At 37.1% G+C, this 22,228-nt stretch overlaps 1 protein-coding gene across 6 annotated transcripts in view; it reads right to left on the bottom strand.

Annotated features, from left to right (window-relative positions):
* MAPKAP1 (MAPK associated protein 1) overlaps positions 1-22,228 on the bottom strand; it is a 231,711-nt gene that overhangs the window by 184,212 nt on the left and 25,271 nt on the right. For all 6 annotated transcript variants that reach the window (XM_045563651.1, XM_045563653.1, XM_045563654.1 and 3 more), the window contains one exon: positions 12,075-12,223. In XM_045563651.1, coding sequence (XP_045419607.1) covers positions 12,075-12,223 — 149 coding nt within the window. The remainder of the gene's footprint in view (positions 1-12,074; positions 12,224-22,228) is intronic.

The raw sequence follows: 22,228 nt of genomic DNA, 5'->3' as shown, positions 1-22,228 counted from the left end.
ATACAATGCAATACGGAAAAAAGCTGTGGAGTCTTACACATTTGAATTCAAATCTTAGCCATCATTTATTCTTTCTATGAAGCTTTAGCTTCCTAATCTGTACAATGGTAATAATAAGGAATGTTGTGAGGACTGAACAAATTACTGTATATCAAGGGTCCATTAGAGGTATAAAACAGGAACTCAATAAAACACAGCTATGCTGATAATAATAACTTTCCTTAAAAGGGGGCTTAAATCCCATATGCTAGATTTATATGAATTTTGTTTCTAAACTAAAATAATAACATCATAAAAAAGACTTGTTTTAATGCTATATACTTAATAAAACAGAAATAAAAAAGATTATTGAGGCTAAAAAAAAAAACCCAAAACCCCAGCAAGTTATTGTTTTGATGCCATAATTAGGAAGGGAAAATGAAAGTCAGCAAAACCACAGTTTTAGAAAAGTGTTATTAGATTTTCTTCTTTCCACTGTGGAAAAAGTCCTTCCTGTTGAAAAAGGCAGTGAAATTTTATCACAGCTATTGCTATTCATAAATCTTATATCTATTTTAATTCAATCTGGCCCTAGCCTCTGAGTCGCTGCACCACAATTTGATTACTATAACCATACTTTTTAACTGCTGTCAGGAAAGACAGCGCCTTATACAAACATCTGCTGGAACACATGCCTGCGTTCTCCAGCACCAGCCTTAAATCACACTCTGGTGATGAATCTTTATCTGACACTAATACTTTTTAACTTCATACAGACAATTAAAATGAATTGTAGCTAAATGCACATATAAGAAATCAATTTAATCTTTGGTTGCATAGTAGCATATTTGCAAATTTCCTAAACTTACTTTCTTGCATGTATCTTTGTCTAGGTGTTAAAACTTCAATTTAACAGAAATGAGTGGAAATATTAATAAAACACAGCTCTTATGATAGTGCCATGTAGTTGCAAGCCTCAATAAATAACGACATTTGAAATTTATCACTGCCATTTTTAAAAAAACTCCCACATTTATGTGTGAAAAGTACCATTCTGGGCTTCATTATAAGAGTGACCAAAGTAGAATCCCTGCCCTTTAGGAATTAATTCAATCAAAACTCAGACAAATACACCAAGGATAAGAAACTAGATCAGATCAGAGCTATCATTCATCTACTATTTGTCATTGCTGCTTCCACACTCCTGGAGTTTTCCATATCGATCTTTACTACAGTATCTGATACATTTACTCTCCAGTTCCTTGTTCACAGGTCTGTTTCTCCACTTAGATGCACCTGAAGCCATGAAACACTGTCACAGTCCACAGACTGAGTACAATCCTGTGTGTGAAGTGTGGGTCCTCCACTTGTTGTCTATGTGGCTGCTCTTGTCTTCAAGTGCCTCCAGGGTAGTTAGCCACATCTTATTTATCAGTGCTTGGTACAGAGTCAGCATGCAATAAATGTTTGGAATGAGCCAGTACAGTGTGGGGCTTAGTAAATAATTTGTGGATGGATGGATAGGTGGAGATGTATAACTGAATCCACTCTGTATAACAGGAAGATCAATGGAAAGAAACAAACATTTGTGGGGCATATACTAGATTCTATGTATAAAGTATTTCCCCTTCCCCAGCCCCAATATCTCATTATTTCTTTTTTTTATACATAAGGAAATTAAGGCTTACAAGGTACGGTAATTTACCCAACCCACACAACTAATAAGATCTAAACAAATCTGTCAGATTTCAAGTCCACTGGTAAAGGAAAAACTTTTGTTTTTAAATTTTGAAAAATTTCAAACATTAACAGTGTTTGTTTCCTCCATAACAATGACTATAAGAGTCTATAAAAAACAGCTATGGTACTGGAGTAAGAAAAAAGAAGTTGAATACCAGCTCTGCCACATACTAGTGGGGTACCCTTGAGCAAGTCACTATCTCTCTGAGCCTGTCACCTCATCTAGAAATAACACTCTCTATATCACAGTTTTGTTATAATAATTAAGAGGAAAATTCCAATGTGTACACAGATTAACTCTTCAAAAGTTCAAGTATTCCCATCTGTAACCCTCTACATCTCACTGATGTCAATCACCTCCCTAATCACAAAACTCTGGAAACTTAAAGCCAAAAGGAAACCATGAGGTCACCTAAGCCAAGGTCCTCATTATAAATATGCAGAAACCAAGGCTCATAGATGGGAGATAACTTGTTCAAGACCTCAGAGAAAGAACTGCACAGGCTGGGATAACAGTCACATCTGATTCCCTGCTGGTGTTCCTTCTACCACGTGGCATTTCAGTTCTAGAACTCAAATTTCCATTTTGTGATTGTGAATGTCAATAAGAATGAAAATAAAAATCTCTGAGAATTAAAACATCTTAATTCTGTGCCCAGTTGGGTGATCCTCGGTTGTCACATGATTTCTCTGGACCATCTGTCATATGATTTCTCTTGAAGACTATATGCCTTCAAGATAGTAAAATCAGGGCCTAGTTCTCTGAGCAAGAAGAAAATCTCTCTACTGAAAATCATGCAGACCATGGTGCCCCAGGATGAGGAGGCTGAATGTAAAATGCCACCGTCACCAGTCCCTACCATACTTCCAAGGGTTGTCTTCTAGGCTTTCTCTGGGACCTCAGCGCTTAATATTCATTCTAACCAGACCTCCTTCCTTTGCTAACCTAGTAATTAACTAGCTAGGGAGAAGGTAATACCACAACATTATAACAAAAATATGTCCATGTTTTACTTCTTAGTCCCCTAACCTTCAAGAATTATAATCAATATAGTTTCCTAAATGACATCTGACATCTGCCTCATTTAAAATTACTCTCTCAGGTCAGATACAGTGGTTCATGCCTGTAATTCCAACACTTTGAGGGCTGAGGTGGGAGGATCACTTGAGGCCAGGAGTTCGAGACCAGCCTGAGCAAGATCGAGACCACCATCTCTATTAAAAATAGAAAGAAATTAGCTAGACAGCTAAAAATATATAGAGGGAAAATTAGCCAGGCATGGTGGTGCATGCCTGTAGTCCCAGCTACTTGGGAGGCTAAGGCAGGAGGATTGCTTGAGCCCAGGAGTTTGAGGTTGCTGTGAACTAGGCTGACGCCACGACACTCTAGCCGGGGCAACAGAGTGAGACTCTGTCTTAAAAAAAAAAAAAAAAATTAGCCAGGTGTGATGGCACATACCTACAAGTCCTAGCTACTCAGGAGGCTGAGGTGGGAGAATTGCTTGATCCCAGGAGCTTGAGGCTGCAGTGAGCTATGATCACACCACTGCACTCCATCCTGAGTGACAAGAGTGAGACCCTGTCTCTAAAAATAAAATAAAATTACTCTCTCAAAAAATAAAATAAAAATCACTCACTCATTTTCCCCTCTGAAAAGCCTGGTGAGTTGGTCTAGGCATCTGAGAACACATCCCCATTATAGGAGAGGAGGTGACTGACATCTGGAAGGTGACTGAGGTCTGGAAGGTGACTGACATCTGGAGGCAAGCCCTTAGCCAGTTCCAAAGCTGGCTGCAAAGTAAGAACAAGAAGCAGCTCCTGGCTGCCAATGCCATTCTCATCTCAGGGAACACTGCCTTAGAGTCCCCAACTGCAAACCAAACGAGGCATCCCATTCCCCCAAAAAGGAGATGTATAGTGTCTTCAAGGACATGGTAGCAGCCTATAACCTATAGTCAGCAGGCCCAAGCCAGCTCACAATGGGAATGTCCACCTCATCTTTGGTCCTCTTTCAGTGTTTCCTAATTCAGGGATGATTTCATTATCCATCCAGCTCCATAAGCCAGACTCAGACCAGGAAACTGCCCTTGAAACCCCTTTCTACCTCAACCCCCTACGTACAATCCATCATCAAGTCCTACCACTTTTTTTTTTTTTAAGCCTACAGCACCCAGTATGTCCAGGCAGTCTCCCATCCAAGTATTACCGAGGCCCGACCCTGCTTAGCTTCAGGGTGATATGGCTGCAGACAAATCCTACCAGTTTTGCCTACTAATAAATATCTCTTGAATTTATCCACTCCATCTCCATTACCAACAAGTAAGCCCAAGTTACCACTCTCTCTTACCCAAACCACTGCAAAAAGTTTCTTGACTGCTCTCTCTATCCTTACAAACCCTTCTCAGGGATACACACCTCACCATAGCCCCAGTAATCGTTTAAAACACAAATTTGATTACTTCACCTCCCCATTTAAACTTGTTCAAGGGTTTCCAATGCTCTGAGGTTAAAAAGAACATCTCTACCAGTCATACCTGGTCTGCCCCTTGAGCGTCACCTTGCACCAGATCTACCTCCCCCTTGGGGTTCCATTCACACAGATTTCTTTCAGTTACTTGAAACTGCCAAGCTCCCCATTGCCTCAGACCCTCTGCACATTCTTTTTCTTCCCCTTCACTTAGGTAGTAGCTCTTACTCATCCTTTAGGCTCTTGGGTCAAGAGACTTGTTCCAGGAACCCCCAAAATACCAAAGCCTGGGGATGCTCAAAAGTTCCCTATATATTAATAAAATGGTGTGATATTTACATATAATCAAGTACATCCTCCTATATATTTTAAATCATCTCTATAGTACTTATAATATGTAAATACAAAGTAAATAGTTGTTATACTGAATTGTTTTTTTTTAATTTGTATTCTTTTTCATTGTTGGTTTTTGTTTTTGTTTTTTTTCTATTTTCAAACCAAGGTTGGTTGAATCTGTTGATGTGAAACCCACTAATAAGGAGGACTATTTACATAATATCCATCTTCCCACCAAGGGAAGAAGCTCCATGAGGTCAGTAACTAGGTCTGTTTTTGATCACCACTGTAACCAGCACTTACTTAACTGTGCCTGGTATATATTAATAGCAGGCCCTCAAATGTGAAGTAAATGAATGGTAATGCGGTAAAAGGAAAGGAAACTAATAGTCTCTCAGCACTGGCCATGTACCAGGCACTTTGCTATGTATGCATTTCTCATTTTCATGAGAAATGAATCCTCACAACAATATTTTAAGGTAAATACCATTAACCTCATTTTATAGACATGAAAGCAGGCTCAAAGAGATAAAGTGATTTGCCCAATATCACACAACAAGTAAATGGCAAAGCTAGGATTCTAACCCAAGCCTGACTGACAAGTTCTTTCCACTGCAAAATTCTGCCTTCTTTTGACAAGCCTTTAAGTCAATGGTGAATTCTATCTCTGATGGGACTTTCTAGGAATAAGTTTATTTAACTTCAGAGTAAGATACTGAAAACACTTTTTTTGTTGTTGTAAGATTCCTATTTAACCAATTACCACCAAGACAAAAATCCCAAGGTCTCCCTTGGGATTTTCAGCATAATGTCAAGCAAAAGGAAGAGGAGAGCATTAATATAATGGTAAGGGGAAATAAGCTCACAAAAGGTGTCTTTAATGAATTTGATCCCTCTATGCAAAATCATAATGTGTAAAGAGGTAGTGAATATCTAACATCTTTCTTTCAGAAATAAAATAGAGTAAAACTGTTGATTTATGAAAAGGAGGACTAGCAAAATACAGTCTTAGGAGATAAACAGCCAACAGAATAACTGCTAAAATCATGCTGGGACTTTTCTCTATTTAAAAAAGTTATGTAAACTGAAGCCAATGAAAGAGACAAATAGCTCCTAATTGAAAATACACAGTCACCCTAGATTTGTCTCTTACTGGGCACTAAGCAACTAAACCCAGCAGAACTCTTATTAAAAGGAAGGGGCGGGTAGAGATGAGATTGAGTATTATGCAGCCAACTTCATTTTCAGTCATCCTCTGGGAGGGGGGCACATCAGCTTGAGGGTGAGGGAGAGTAGAGGAGAAGGAAGGTGAGAAAGGCCCTTAGGCTCAAGGCCACTGCCTCAGCTCAGGCAGCAATAAGCAAAAACTGCTGTCTAGAAACATAAGCCAATACTAAAAAGCCCAGGCTGTATTTTTTCAGAAACAGATCCTGAAGCTAAAGTAGCTTAACATATTTGAAGGGACCATTCTTATGATAATATTTAACAGCAAATTTTCCAAATTCAGATGAGGTGCATTTTCTTCTAAGGACAATTTTTTTTTTTAAAATAAGATTTCAATTTGCTGACCTTTTCTGAGTTTGCAACATTTCCTAGTGGTTTTTCCACAAAGTTTTAAGTGACTTTCTTTGAAGACAGCTATTTAATGCCAATGATTGTAGAAAACATTTGTTCATAATTATCCAGACATAGACTGGAACAATGCTGAAACAAGAGCAGCATGCAAAATGTATTTAAGGACTATCATCCCAAAATGCTGCTAAAAGCTATTAACCAGTATGTGTTAATTGCCACAGCATTCATATTAATTTTCACTTCAGGCTCAACATTGTGGAATATTTCCCCTGATACATTTTAAACAAAGTTTAATTTAAGGAACTGCTTCTATCAACACTTATGAAAATTAACAGCCAAGCAATTAGCACTCATGAATTATCCCTTCCCCCCATGCTCTCTGCAGCTCCCCTGTTAAAACAGTTTCTAACAGAGAAATGGTTACTTTCCAACAAGTTAACACAATCAAAGTCACAGTTATCTCTATGAACCAGAACTGGTTTGCTTTTTTAAGTACTTGTCAAGGCAAACATCCTCCCTTATATTTAGAGAGTAGTATTTAGCTAAGTCAAATAGATATTTAACATGTTAGTAAATTGCCAAGCAATTACTAATATCAAACTATTTTTTCACCATATGTTTAAAAAATAGCCATCCCTCCCCCCCAAAAGAAGTAATTACTTGTCTTAATCTTTCTATTTGAAATGAAAGGCCAAAGCACCACTGGACTACCTCAACTTCAGCACACAGATCACCTTCATCCAGTTCAGTCTTCTGCACGTCTCACTTAACCACAGTATTCAAAAATCCTGGTTTTAAAAGCACATCACTCAATCCTGTCAACAACCTAATGAAGTACACAGGAGAGACATCATCACTGCGCCCCTACCCCTTTACAAAGAGAAAGCAGCCGAAGCGGATTATTTGTTGAGTGTTTCCTATGTGCTACACGTCCTGCTAAATAGGCCTCATTTTATGTAATCCTCATGAGGAAGCTATATTGTCATCATTTCATTCCACATAGGAGGACTGGAGCTTGCAGGGGAGAAAAAATATTTTTTCCTTCTACCCTTCTAAGTTTTTAGCTGGGGCCTCTGTAACAAGAGACAACAAAAGAAAAGCAAGGAAATTTATTTAATGTAAATTTTACGTGATACTGGGCCTTCACATGGAAATGAAGACCCCCAAAGAAATGGACTAAGTGGAGTCATTGAGATTCACACTGAAGTTGCTTTACTAACTCAATTACACTGCCTCTCAGCCTAGCATCATCCTATCTGCTGGCCTCAGCCTTGTGAGGAAGGCACACTCATCTTTTTCAGAGGTGAAGAAACTGAGGTTCAGAGAGGTGAAAAAACTGAATGAGATGACATAATTTGATAATCAGTATCATTTTTTATTAGTAACTGTTTGACTGGAAATGGGTACTTGAATTTCTGATGGTCTAGTAATGATGATGATAATATTTGCAAACTGACCAGAATAGTGATGATGTACTAGCAAAAGCTTCTCAAATAAGTGATACGGCATGAAAATGGCAAGGTTTAGGCTGGGCGCAGTGACTCAAGCCTGTAATCCTACCACTCTCGGAGGCCCAGGCTGGGAAGATCGCTTGAGGCCAGGAGTTTGAGACCAGCCTGAGCAACAGAGAGACCCACCTCTACTAAAAATGGGATTAAAAATGGGCTGTGCCTGGTGGTGCATGCCTGTAGTCCCAGTTACTTGGGATGCTGAGGCAGGAGGATGCTGAGCCAAGGAGTTTGAGGTTGCTGTGAGCTAGGCTGACGCCACGGCACTCTAGTCCAGGACAAGAGTCTCAAAAAGAAACAAAAGGAAAGAAAAGAAAAAGAAGATGGCAAGGGTTAGATTTATTTCTTAAAACATGACCTATTTTGAAACAGGTGGAGAAGCAGGTCAAAAACTCCTCATATTCTGAAGCACTGCAATAAGTGCTGAATATTCCCTGCCCATCAGCAGAGCCCACTCCGTTGTCACCTCAAAGCAACTCCTTGTCACAACCAACAGTTTCCACACACAGTGAAATCAGAAGGACTGGTATAAGAAGTTTTTTATTTGTCACAACCTCTAGAACTGAGGTTTTGTTTTGTTAATAAGGCTATTCAGAGGTCCTGTTCTCAAAAATGCTGAATAATTCAGGCAATTGGCTGAGGCTGATTTTGCCTGGTCTCACCAAAGCATTCCCTAAAACTGCTTTGCAATCCACTTTGAACTTCAAATCATCAGTAAACAGAGTTATTGGTAATTTAAGATTCTAAAACAGGTCACAGATAGCATCACCAATCTGCCAAAGAAATAGTATGAACACAATAATAAACCAGATCAAAAAATTGTTAAAGCGTATACCTAAGTACAGCCTTTCCCTCTCAATTTCATGCCTTAAAAATTTATTAACCAATCACTATAAAAACTTTTTGTAAATTATTAAGCAACTACAAGAACCAAAAATTCCTTAAAAATATTCACTTCAATTTAGCACAATAGCTAAGAGATGCTCATCCTTAGAATCATTAAAACCAACAATCCAGTTTGTACAAACTGTTAAGAACACTAGATGTGCTTGCTGAACTACAATGTAACTGTAAAGCCATACCAAAAGCAAAATCCTTTTCTCAAATCTAATGCCAGTTTAATCTTAAGGAGGATTTCACAGCAGTTAGTCTCTTGAGGAAATACATAATTAAGTAGTTTTTTAGCATATTTAATTAGACCCCAAACTCTTCCCTGTCCCCTTCTCTCCCTAATTATGTATCATTTACCCAAGAGACCTAAGCAACTCAGTTAATTATGTAAATAAGGCAAACGTTATTCCCAAGAAAAGCATTCTGAATATTTGTAGGGAAAAACTGTACATATTTCAGAGGCTTTAACAAACCTTTACAAAAAATACAAAGGAGTATCAAAATTCATGAAAACCCTTACATTTGAGGCAAAAAGCATGCAATTCCAATGACAAGATGGTGAATCATTAAAATAGGACACTCATTTCATTTCTTAAATATGAGCTGAATAAAAATAAAATAATTTTAAGTTACAACAGCAACAAAAATTTAGTGCTGAACGTCAGATGATTTATGGGAAGAATCAATCTGGAAATTATTAAAGTCGACTCTCACCGAAAAGGCTTTATTATCAAGGGGTTGACATGATCTTAACTCTAGAGGCAGCCATAGTGCTGTTATAACTACTACAATCCCATTATTATGCAATCACAAAATGCTAATTTGATCATTTTGAGGTGTTATTTGAATAGTCATTTTAATTTCTAGGTTACAAAGAGGCTTGACTCAAGTATAATTCTCTATTAATCATTGAGATGTCACCGAATATCATATTGATGCATTTCACAAAGATAAAGAAAGACTAATTTAATATGTACAGTACAATATCCTTCAAATATTAGCCACTTTCATTACATATCTGCCAAATGCATAAATATTAAATAATAGATGAGAACAAGGATTTAACTGTATTTTACCAATTATAATAGGAGGATAATAATAAAATAGCATCACATCATAAGATAGACTTATCGATATATAAATCTTTCTTAATCAATGTGTAATGGTGACTGTTCCACGCTCACATCTTTTGTAGATTACAAATGAACTTGCTATGACAAAAGCATTGAGAGTCTTACATGTAAACGCACAACCAGCAAAAATAATTCCTTTGTCACTGAGGAAATGGCTTACTTTTAAAAAAAATTTCTCCTTGGCAATATCCAAAGGATATCTAATAAGTTAGATATACATATCTCAACCAGAGTTCACAATCTTCTGACAAATCTAAACCTAAGCAATTAATAATTAAGTCTAACGGTATACATAGAACTCTAGAATACAATATTTTAAAAGATCTGTGCTGGCCGGGTGCAGTGGCTCACGCCTGTAATCCTAGCACTCTGGGAGGCCAAGGTGGGTGGATCACTCGAGATCAGGAGTTTGAGACCAGCCTGAGCAAGAACGAGACCCCGTCTCTACTAAAAATAGAAAGAAATTATCTGGACAACTAAAAATATACACAGAGAAAATTAGCCGGGCATTGTGGCGCATGCCTGTAGTCCCAGCTACTCGGGAGGCTGAGGCAGTAGGATCGCTTGAGCCCAGGAGTTTGAGGTTGCTGTGAGCTAGGCTGACGCCACGGCACTCACTCTAGCCCAAGCAACAAAGCGAGACTCTGTCTCCAAAAAAAAAGATCTGTGCTATTTTGTTGGCATAAAAGTGTCATCATACAATTATTCCAGAAATTACATCCTCAAACAATGAAATGGTATCAGGTGATGGAAGCAAATAAATTCCAGCCATGTAACTTAATCCCAATACCAATTTCTCACATACCTAAATGAATCAATTATAGTATTTTTTAAAAATCCTATAGAGTCAAACTCAGCCATTTTCCCGAGGCTGGCATTCCTGTCCCTCAGGGAGAAACTCCCTTCTCTTCACCACATTCCACAAGTAGAAACAGAAGAAGGCAGCACAGGCAGGCTTTGCATCAATACAATCTGTAATTTACTAGAAGTGCTTTCAGATGTTTTTGGAGAAACTATCCTGAGCATATTAGGAACTTTATGCTATTTATACATTTTGTTTCTAGTTCTTGCTCTCTTTCCCCAGAAACATCAATAATCTCATATGCCGATGGCCACAGAGACTTATTTAAACCTATCGCAATATGCTGAACTGTATGAGGTAAAAAGTGTTTCAAAAACATCTCCTTGCTCAAACATGACAACTGACAGAACCAGCACATGAATTTTTTAAAAAATGCAAACATAAGCAAAGAGCTATAGGTTTATTAAATGCAGTGGTGTTGAAATAAGACAAATTGTACACGACCCCTCCAGGGAAAAAGCTATCACTCAGCACCCCGACACAACTGCCAGGCAGCAAACAAAATGGCAATAAATATAAAAATCAACCGTTACTGTCTCCTGAAAAAGGCCCTGCTCAGGTCAGCACAGAGACACAGAATGGCAGGGGGTAGGGGAAAGGGTGCTGCACATGGAACTAGGCTCCACCTAAAACAGTGGTCATTTTTCTAAAAGGAAAATAATACTTTTATTTTACAACAGCAAACTGTTAGAACAAAGAGGCAAAAAATAATAAAGTCATCCTCAGCCAGGCACAGTGGTTCATGCCTATAATACCAGCACTTTGGGAGGCCAAAGTGAGAGGATCGCTTGAGGCCAGGAGTTCAGGACCAGCCTGAGCAATATACTGAGACCACATCTCTACAAAAAATTTAAAAAGTTATCCAGGTGTGGTGGTATGTCCCTATAGTCCCAGCTACTCTGGAGGTGGAGGAGGGAGGATCGCTTGAGCCCAGGAGTTTGAGGCTGCAGTGAGCTATAATTGATCATGCCACTACCCTCTAGCCTGGGCAACAGAGCAAGAACCTGTTTCCAGAAAAAAAAGTCATCTTCCATAGCAAGAGTCACACAAGATCTCCCTAGAGTGAAATACTGAGATGCAAAGCCATAGCTTAGAATTCTAAAATGAAGTTCAAATCTCAACAATTTCTGCAGTTGTAATAAAGAATCAGAGAAGACAATGCAAACTGCCTTCTAAAACCACTTTCAAGGCATTCCCAATGCAATTAGACCTTGATTAATCACAATCCAACTAACCCAAACTCTCAAGTATACTTAGGAAATACAATGGATGCACACACACACACATTTGGGAGGATTACAACAAAACAGTCCTAATATATCTATCTATATACAAAGAGAGAGAGAGACAGAGATCTCAGGACTGTTTTGTTTTAATCCTCCCAGATATATCACTGTGGAAACAACATTGAGCCCAAATTCATACTTTTTTACATCTACAGTCTTAGAAAATGTAAGTGACATTCTGTAATTGTCAACTGATATTTTATTATGCATTTTTGAAACTGTGAATCTAATAATAACACCAACAATTCCACTCAATTATAGTTCTACTTAAAGGGACAAAGTCTCACTTTTACTTACCTTGCCATCAAATTTGGAATACTCATTAAAGGGGTTATTCAACTGCAGAGGGCACTGCTCCAGGCGTACGGATAATATTGACTGCTTTCCAGAACTTGGAGGCTTCTCTTTGAGGGATTTTTTTTCAAACAGTGACTTTAACTCCTGGGCTGTGACACAAGAGGAAGATAAAAATATCTTTGTGATTACACACAGAGAGACAGCTTGTCCACCTTCCCTAAAAAGTCTTCCTTGGAACCTTAAGGAGGGAGTTGTCCAGGGACATGCTCAGGTCTAATGTGTACAGAAAGTCCCACATATACTTCAATGTTTGTGCACTGAAAAGGCAGAACACTGAAAAATAGGCAGGCCAGGATTACCAATTTAGAAGGACTAAGGCTTAAGGAAGGACAAACAAAGCAACAGAGTAGTCATTTTATAAGAAGAACAATCACAATTAGAAGACCTGAATATTTGGCAAGGCCTGGCCACTACAGCTAGTAGCTATGTTATACTAGACAATTCACTAAACCTCTCTGGGCTTGTCAAACTAGATAATTTCAAAGATCCTCCTGGTTCTAATATTAGGCGAGTCTGGAATTCTAGTCCTTCAAGGTCAAGATGCACACCTCAATCCTCTCACACTTTCCAATGGTACCTAGCACAAAATTTAGATGCCAAAGATGATATGGAAGCAAAACGAGAAAAGGTATTTATAATATTAATAACAGTAACTGTCATTGAGCAAACCAACATATTTCATTTAATCCTCATAACAAGCCTATGAGGTAGATACCAGCATTATCTCAATTTTGTCAACGTGGAAACAAGCCTAGAATATTTTGATTAGCCAGCCCTAAACCACATGGCTAGAAAGTAGCAGAGCTAGGATTTGTACCCAGCCATGGCTCTTAGCCATTGCTCAAAGGCACTAATGAAGAAAGCAGACCCTTAATAAATTTTGTTGCATGAATGAATAAGATAATGATGCAAGAATTCAGATTAAATTATTTATTAAATCTGAATCTTCAGCTCTTACTCCTTAGTGAATTAAGACAAGTTAGTTCTATATGGTCTCAAAGATCATTTAATTCTGTAAACCAATCTGAACATCAATCAAGGTGGCAGCTAGATGATAAGTACATGAGGGTCATTATACTTTTAATTTTTGTGATTAGAAAATGCCCATATTTAAACTTTTTAAATAAATCAATCTGAGATTTTAAAATCTGCAATAAATAGATTCAACCTCATTCTACTCTTGACCATAATCAAATTAAACCGAGAGATATCAACAGGACTCAGTAACTTAGAATTTTTAAAACATGTAACTAAAACTACCTTTCCAACAGATAACAGACTGGTGAAGCAAATTTATCATACAAGTCCCTATAGATTTGACTGGCACACCAGAAGAAAAATGATAAATCTAATTCTTTTTAAAAACGTGGCACCTTACTACACAATTCCAGATTCTGAATATATAAGTGTATGTAATCAACATATTAAATGCACATTTGAAAAGGTGTTAGATTACAATTAGATTAAAATGATATTTTAAATATTGGAAGTACTTTTCTACCTATACTCCATTAACAGTTTTATGGCTACACTTGGGAAAGAAATGGTCCTTTATTAAACACCTATTATGCGCCAGGAACAAGGTAGTTTCCTCACTTAGAACTGTTCTCACAAGATTCTGAGAGATAAGTTACAAGGGATACAGCAACCTTAAGTTACACAACTATTATCAGTAGGTCAGGCGTGAGGTGATAATTCTTCCATTGTCAGGCTAATTCATACTTGGACCTCTTTCCTCAGCCTGATATCTTCTGCCCTCTCCCCTACTTCCTATGGCTTGGAGAAATAGAAACCACCAAAGAAAATTTTTGCATCCTCTCACCTATACTTCGACCCGCCTTTCCTCCTATTCCCATGGATGAACTGCCCATGCCCTTATCTCAGTCTAGCCCCTCTCTTGTGCACTAGATCCCACCCCTCTTGACAACTCAAGGACAACACTCCAGCAATTGTCTTATCAGTCTTCCACTGTCAATTTTTCCCTGCTTACTGGATTAGTCACATGAGCAAAGATACTGAAACACTGCTCGTTAAAAAAAAAACAACTCATTTTTAAAAAAAAATAAATAAATAAAACCTCGTTTTTTTTAACGAGCAGTGTTTCAGTATCTTTGCTCTCCAGTGAGAATGGCCTTTATCAAAAAGTCCCAAAACAATAAATGTTGGTGTGGATGCAGAGAGATAGGAACACTCATACACTGCTGGTGGGACTGCAAACTAGTGCAACCTCTGTGGAAAGCAATATGGAGATACCTTAAATAGATACAAGTAGACCTACCGTTTGATCCAGCAATCCCATTATTGGGCATCTACCCAAAAGAACAAAAGACATTCTATAAAAAAGACATCTGCACTCAAATGTTTATAGCAGCACAATTCACAACTGTAAAGATGTGCAAACAACCCAAGTACCCATCAATATATGAGTGGATTAATAAAATGTGGTGTATATAACACCATGGAGTACTACTCAGCTATAAGAAACAATGGTGATATGGCACCTCTTGTATTTTCCTGGCTACAGCTGGAACCCATTCTACTAAGTGAAGTATCCCAAGAATGGAAAAAAAAGCACCACATGTACTCACCATCAAATTGGTTTCATTGATCATCACCTAAGAGCACATTTAGGAATAACATTAATTGGGTGTCGGGCAGATGTAGGTGGGGGAGACGACGGAGGTATACATACATAATGAGTGCGATGCACATTGTCTAGGGGATGGACACTCTTGAAGCTCTGATGGGGGGGAGGCAATATATGTAACCTAAACTTTTGTACCCCCATAATATGCTGAAATAAAAAAAAAAATTCTCCTTCTATCCCATACTGCCTCTCTTCCATTTACTCTCCTATTTTTCGTATCCTCAAAATGTTCGTCTATATTCTTGCTGCCCAATCCCTCTCCTCCCATTCACTCAAATCCACTCTAATCAGGCATTCAGGCCACATCACTCCACCAAAGCAGCTTTCACCAAGGTCATCAATGACCCCCTTGTTGCTAAATCTATTGGTCAATTTTTAATCCTCGTCTTACAAGACTTTTCAGCAGCATTTGACACGGTTCATCACTCCCTCCAGTTTTAAACACTTTTTTCACTTGCTTCCCAGGACTCCAGTCTATCTGGCTCTTTCCTCTCTTTCAAGCTACACCTCCTCTGACCCCTTGCTGATTCCTCCCCATCCCCTAAGCCTCGGTGCTTGGACCTCTTCCCTATCTACATCTACACCCTTGGTGATTTCATCCAGCCTTATGTTTTTAAATACCATCTGTAAGAGGCAAAACTAAATTGTGATGATATAAATCAGAACAATGATTGCCTCTGGGAAACAGAGTGACTAGAAAGGGGCACCAGGGAACTTTTTGAGGTGAAGGAATTGCTCTACATTTGACTGAGATGCTAGTTACACAGGGATATATGTGTGTCAAAAACCACCAAACTGTATACTTAATGTCTGTAGATTTCATTGTATGTAAAGTATACCTCAAAAAAAGTAAATAAATAAAAAGGGAAAACCCAAATAAATATTCTCTACATGCTGGTGACTCCCAAATGATTATTTCTAACCATAAACACTCCCTGAAATTATAGACTCACATATCCAACTTTCTATTTGACACCTCCTCCTGGATGTCCACTAGGTATCTCAAACTTTACGTGTCTATAACCAAACTCTTAATCTTCCCACAAAGCTCCCCCTCCCATAATCTTCTCCTTCTCAGTTAATGGCAACTCAACCTTGTTAGGTCAAAAACTTGGGAGTCATCCTGACTCTTCTCTCTCATACCCTACATCCTACCCATCAACAGACACTTGAAAAGATACTCAGAACTGCCTCTACAGCTACCAAAGCTGGATTATTATCATCATGTTCAAACTGGTCTTCCAGTTTCTGCCCTTGCCTTCTCCATCTCGGCCCTTCCCTCTTCTTCACACAGCAGCCAATACAAGTCTTTTAAAATATATTACAAATTTCAGAATAAGAAGAAAAATTAATAAATTTGACCACATAAAAAGAAAAAAATTTGTATGGGAAAAAACTAGTTAAGAGGCAAATGATAAACTAGGAAATCCAAGTGACTCTTAAACAAATGGAAAGATACTCAACCACATTCATAATAAGAGATATGTAAATTAAAACTACATTGAGATACCCTTTCAGCAGGTTGGGAAAAACCTAAAAGTTTGATACTATGAGCAAACAGACACTCTAAATGTTACCGGTGGGAACATAAAATAGCAAAACCCCTATGAACGGGCATTTGGTACTATCAAGAAAAATCACATATACATTTACCCTTTAAGCCAACAATACTTCTAGGATTCTAATCTAATACACTGGCAAAACAAAACAAAAAACATATGCACAAGGCTATTCACTATAGTGCCATTTGCAAGAGCAAAGCCTGACACAATCAAATATCCCTCAGCAGGGGACTGGTTGGCTAAACTATGGCATATCCATGTCACAGAATACTACATAGCTATAAAGCAGATTGAAGCATATCTCTATATATTGTTCCAAAATAATCCTCAGGATGTGTTGCTAAGTGAAAAAAGCATTATACAAAATAGTGTGTACAGCATGTTATCTTTAAGTTTAAAAGAGGGGGATATAAATATAAATATGTTCATTTATAGTTTTAAATGGACAGAAAAAAAAACCTTTTTTAAAAATGACTGTAACAAGAGTGAAGGGCTGGGCACGGTGGCTCATGCCTGTAATACTAGCACTTTGGGAGACCAAGGCTAAAGGATCACTTGAGGCCAGGCGTTTGAGACCACGCTGAGCAATAGTGGGAACCCATCTCCACAAAAAATAGAAAAATTAGCCGTGCTTGGTGGCACGCGCCTGTAGTCCCAGATACTTGGGAGGCTGAGGCAGGGGGATGGTTCAAGCCCAGGAGTTTGAGGTTGCAGTGAGCTATGATGATGCCATTGCACTCTAGCCTGGGAGACAGAGCAAGACACTGTCTCAAAAAAAAAAGAAAGAAAAGAAGTTAAAAGAAAAGCAAGAATAAATAGTGGAGGGAACACAAATTAAAGCTAGATTTCTCTGACTTTATCTTGTTTTATAACTTTGACTTTGGAACCATGTAAATATTTTATATAATTATAAAAGATAATTAAATTAAAAGTATAATCTAACAACAAAGGCAAAATGAAATAAATGAACCTACATGTAATGAATTGGCAGATTAACTACAAAGAGAGGAACTATTTTAAGTAACTTTATTACCCAGCAATTTGACTGTACATTCCCTAATGAAATATATCCAAATGACAAAAAAAAAAAAAAAAATCTTAGTCATTTTAGTAATCATGTTGTTAGTAATGACACTGGTATTTCTATTCTGGAACCAAGATTTTCTGCATAAAAGAAAAGATACATAAACATAAAATCAAAAAAGTAAATATTCTCCAACCACAAATTTGAATTGGAATTATCAGCATTAACTCATAACATATTTTCTCTTTAAAAAAAATTTGTTCTGAGCTCTACCCACTAAAAAGGGATACAACGGAAAAACTAATCCAGTGAGCATTGTTAGCACTCAGGTGTAGTCTCCCAATGCCATTTACCACTAAAAAGAACAAGAATCCTTGGGAAAATGGCTGATTCCAGATTTGGAGAAGGAAATATGTAAGATGAGCCTGGAATATCTTGGCATACAAGAAAGCAAGGAAGCTATGAAAGATTATTGGGGTTTGTGTAACACAAAACCCAGAAGCCAGTATGAAGGGACTCACTACACAAAAGAATAACTTTAGCATGAAAAAGAATAATTGATATTACTATGAATTGAAAAATATCAAATATGCTTTACAAACCCATGAGTTCATAATGATATAAAGGAAAAAACCCTCATTGGTCATCTATATAGGATACTAAGGAATAAACTCATAATTCTGAAAACTGTTAAAAGGAAAAGAATTAAGCATTCATCCTTTCATATAGGGACCATGTCTAAGGTTAACCAAATAATGGATTAGGAAAACTTCTTCATATGAAAATTAGTTAATAAATGAAAAAAGACTATAAAATTAGAAATCACTATTTTGCAACTCCTGATGAAATAATGCATCTAGGAAATGCCCATTAATGGCCACTAAAATCATTAGATGAAAAGCAAACAGCAGTAACTTAATGGAAGAACAACACCTGATTTTACCATCAATCTTAACATCACAAAAAAGAAGACATTTCTCCTCCCCCAACCCAAAGAGAAGACATTCCATGTTTCCTGATACAATGGAATATGAAGTATAGAAAAACATGTAAAAAAAAAAAAAAAAGCTCTTACCAAAAATCAAACTTCATTCTGAGCAAGTTTCTAGATCAGTTTATAGGACATAGTAGACAGAGAAGCATATTAAATGAGAACATGGAGATATAATTAGCAAAATCCAGAATGTAGGAAAATTCTATGGACAAATGATCCAGTTTCTTCAACAAATAAATTACAAGGAAAAAAGTGAATGAGAACATTTAGATTTAAAAAAGAGACATATTAACCAAAAGTAGTATCAGGATCTTAGATCCAAACTCGAACTAACCAATTGGAATAGAAAACAGAAAGAGAAAAATCTGAGATATTAATAATTAGGGAAATATAAATAGTGGTTAAATACTTGATAATACTAAAGAATTCTTTCTTTCTTTCTTTCTTCTTCTTTTTTTTTTAAGAGACAGGGTCTTGCTCTGTAGTCCAGGCTACAGTACAGTGGTGCTTACTACAACCTCAGGCTCCTGGCTGCTCAAGCAAGCCTCCTGAGGAGCTAGGACTAGAGGTGCATGCCACCATGCTCAGCCAATTTTTTGGTTTTTGGTAGAGATGGCATCTCACTATATTACCCAGGCTGGTCTTGAACTCCTGGCCTCAAGCAATCCTCACACTTCAGCCTCCCAAAACACGGGGATTACAGGTGTGAGCCACCACACCCAGCCAAGAATTATTTCTTTACAATATTATTTCATTATTTACATATACTGTATAATATATATTATAAAGAAATAATTATTTAAAATATTCTTTTTACTGTAATAATATAATAAAGATTTCTTTATAATAATTAAAATAAATAATATAAAGAGTATTAAGATAATATTAAAGAACTGTTTGGAGAGCAGTAGTACTGCAGTTTTGTTATATGTTAAAAACACAAAGTATTTAGGCATGAAATTATATAACAGCTTGGATCTGCTTAAAAATAAGCCAAGAGGGCAGATAGTAGAATTTATAATGAAACAAAACGAGCCGTATATTGATCATCGTTGAAGCTGGGTGATAGGTGTGGGGGTTTCATTAAGCCATTCTCTCCACTTTTATGTATGTTTGAAATTTTCTGCAATAAAAAGGTTTAAAGGAAATTTAAACTTGAAAAAAAAAAGTAGGTCACCTATAACATCACTACTCCGATCAAATCAACTCATCAGAGTAAAAATAAAATTCCTTACAAGATCCTCCATGATCGGGAGTCCCACTACTGACTTCTCTGATCCTACTCTTCCCTTGCTTACTCTACTCTAACCAATAGGTGCCCTTCCTTACTATTCCTTGAATACACCAAGTATACTTTTGTCTCAATCTTTGCACTTGCTGTTCCCTCCTCTTAGAACACTCAGCCCCCAGTATCTGCATGACTCACTTCTTCATTTGCTGCAGATCTCTGCTCAAACATTACCTTCCCTGATGACCTTACATAAAATAGCAAAATCCCCTGCCTAGCATTCCTTATCTTCCTTACTTGGCTGTATTCTTCTGTATGCCACTTATCCCATTCTGACATACTACATTTGTTCACTATCTTCCCCCATGAGAATATAATCTCCACGAAGATAAGGACTTCATCTTGTTCACTATTTGTTGAAAGAATAACTTATTATTTATTGATAATAATTATTTGTTGAATGAATAATTCTGGATCAGAGAAGTAGAAAAAGTTGTGGCATGGGAAGCAGAAAGGGAGAAGGAAGTAGAGAGCAGATGGGCACAAAGGAGCAGAGATAAGACGCAGGAGGTCATGAGAGACCTTCCTCCTGGCTCCAAGCCATTCGCAAAGTACAAACGGACTTCTTGAAGCTCTTCTTCAAGTTGCTTTTTGTTATTTACAACTGAAAAGTCCTCACTCATATAAACGGTTGGAAGTCCCCAACAAACACAAACTGGAAAAATAGCCTGGAAATTTAATTACCAGTTTTATGATAAATCACATACTATTCAGGAAGATGACAATGCATATTAGAACTAATAAGGGTTTGGTGAGTGACGGGATACAAAACAAATATACTAAAACAATAGATTTCTTTACAAAAGACCAATAAGAAACTTATCAGGAAGAAGATGCTATTTGCAATGGTAACACAAAGCATCTAGAAATGACCTTAATAAGAAATGTAAAAGTGCAGGATCTATATGGAGACAACTACAACATTTTATGCACTTGTGTGCATAAAAATCACAAAAGAGAGCATATATAATAGATTTGAATATTGTTTGGAATATATATACCATCATAAATGAAATCTAGAATAAATACAACAAAATATTAACAACAGCAGTTACCTATTGATGTGGGATAACTGGTAGCTTATTTTCACTTTTACCTTTTTTTTTAGATTCTCTACAATTTTTTTTTTAATATAGAGGGCTTGGTAACTTCCCCAAACTCTGGCCACAGCTGCCAGAGAGGGAAAGGAACAAGGGAACACCAAAGACTCCTCAATACCCAAAGCTTCAGCAGCAGCAGCTCCTTTCTGCCTATGACATAGGAGGGAGTGGAGCACAGCGGAAAGACTAAAATCTTTAAGGTCAGACTGGCTAGGAGAAAAATTCTGGCTTTGCCACTTATTACTTATGAGTAAGTAACTTGGGAAAGTTATTTAGCCTCTGAGCTCTAGTTTTCTCACCTATAATACAGACATATTAACACCTAATTTGCTGGACTTGCATAAAGAGGAAACAAACTTAGTGGCTAACATATTATATACTCCAGAGCTGGTTACTCATCAGAATCACCCAGGTAGCTTTTGAAAAATATAGATTTGAGGAGCCCACCCCCTTATCTATTGAATCAGAAATTCCACAGGTAGGGCCCAGAAATGTATTGGGAATGTCATTTAACATGCACTTTTAGATGCATTTATGATTTTTATATGGTCACTGCATTTGGAAATCATTATTTTAAGAAACCAACAATAGAGGTTATATAACTTCAGGAATATGTATAAATAATTGATATAAACTATATTATTGTTTTGAGCTATTATTTCACTTCATACATAAAAAGCTTTGTCTTCCAATTAGACTTCAAACTTATTGACAACAGAAATCATGTATTCCTCTCTAAGCAACTAGCATAGAATTATTAGGCACACCGAAATTATGGAAGAAATACTTATTAAATGACTCAATGAATAAGGGTAATAACTAATTATGTAAAGAATACTAATGCCATTTTAAAACAATAAAATTAAAAATAGTTGGACCTTGATATGACATTATTCCTGATGAAGGAGACTTCTGATGACACCATCTTTATATTTATCCATGCAGTTTTAGTTACAGGAAGACTAAAAGGATCTCACTCTAAGGTATTTCGTTTATCATGTGATCTCATGGCATATGGATCAGTAAGTTCATAAAGAACTTCAGGGTATGGACCAGATTGCCTCTACCAGCTCTTCCATTTCCTCTATGAAAAGGTTGCATTTATATTGTATCTTAAAGGATGGACTGAATTAAGACAGAATAATTGTGAAAGAAAAACATTTCTGGGGTGGTCACTGTATTTAGAATAATGATTCTTCTAGTGAAATAAAACAACAAAACAAACAGATGAACGGATTTTAACAAAACATAAGTAGCAGAAAAAGAATCAGGGAATGAATAAATGATTTACCTATCCAAAATTCCCAATGAAGATCAAAAGGATACACACATGCTATTTCTTGCCAAAACAGAGTATGTTTTAGAGAGATGTATAAAAACCGAATGGCAACTCGGTTTGTCAGGTAAATGTTTAATAAATGGACTGCTGACTCCACTTTTCTAGCATGCTTCAGGACACCCAGAGCCCCAGGTGTGGTT

This window comes from Lemur catta, chromosome 10 (assembly GCF_020740605.2).
Source record: "Lemur catta isolate mLemCat1 chromosome 10, mLemCat1.pri, whole genome shotgun sequence".
Classification (NCBI taxonomy): domain Eukaryota; kingdom Metazoa; phylum Chordata; class Mammalia; order Primates; family Lemuridae; genus Lemur; species Lemur catta.
This window is presented reverse-complemented; position numbering and strand designations above follow the sequence as displayed.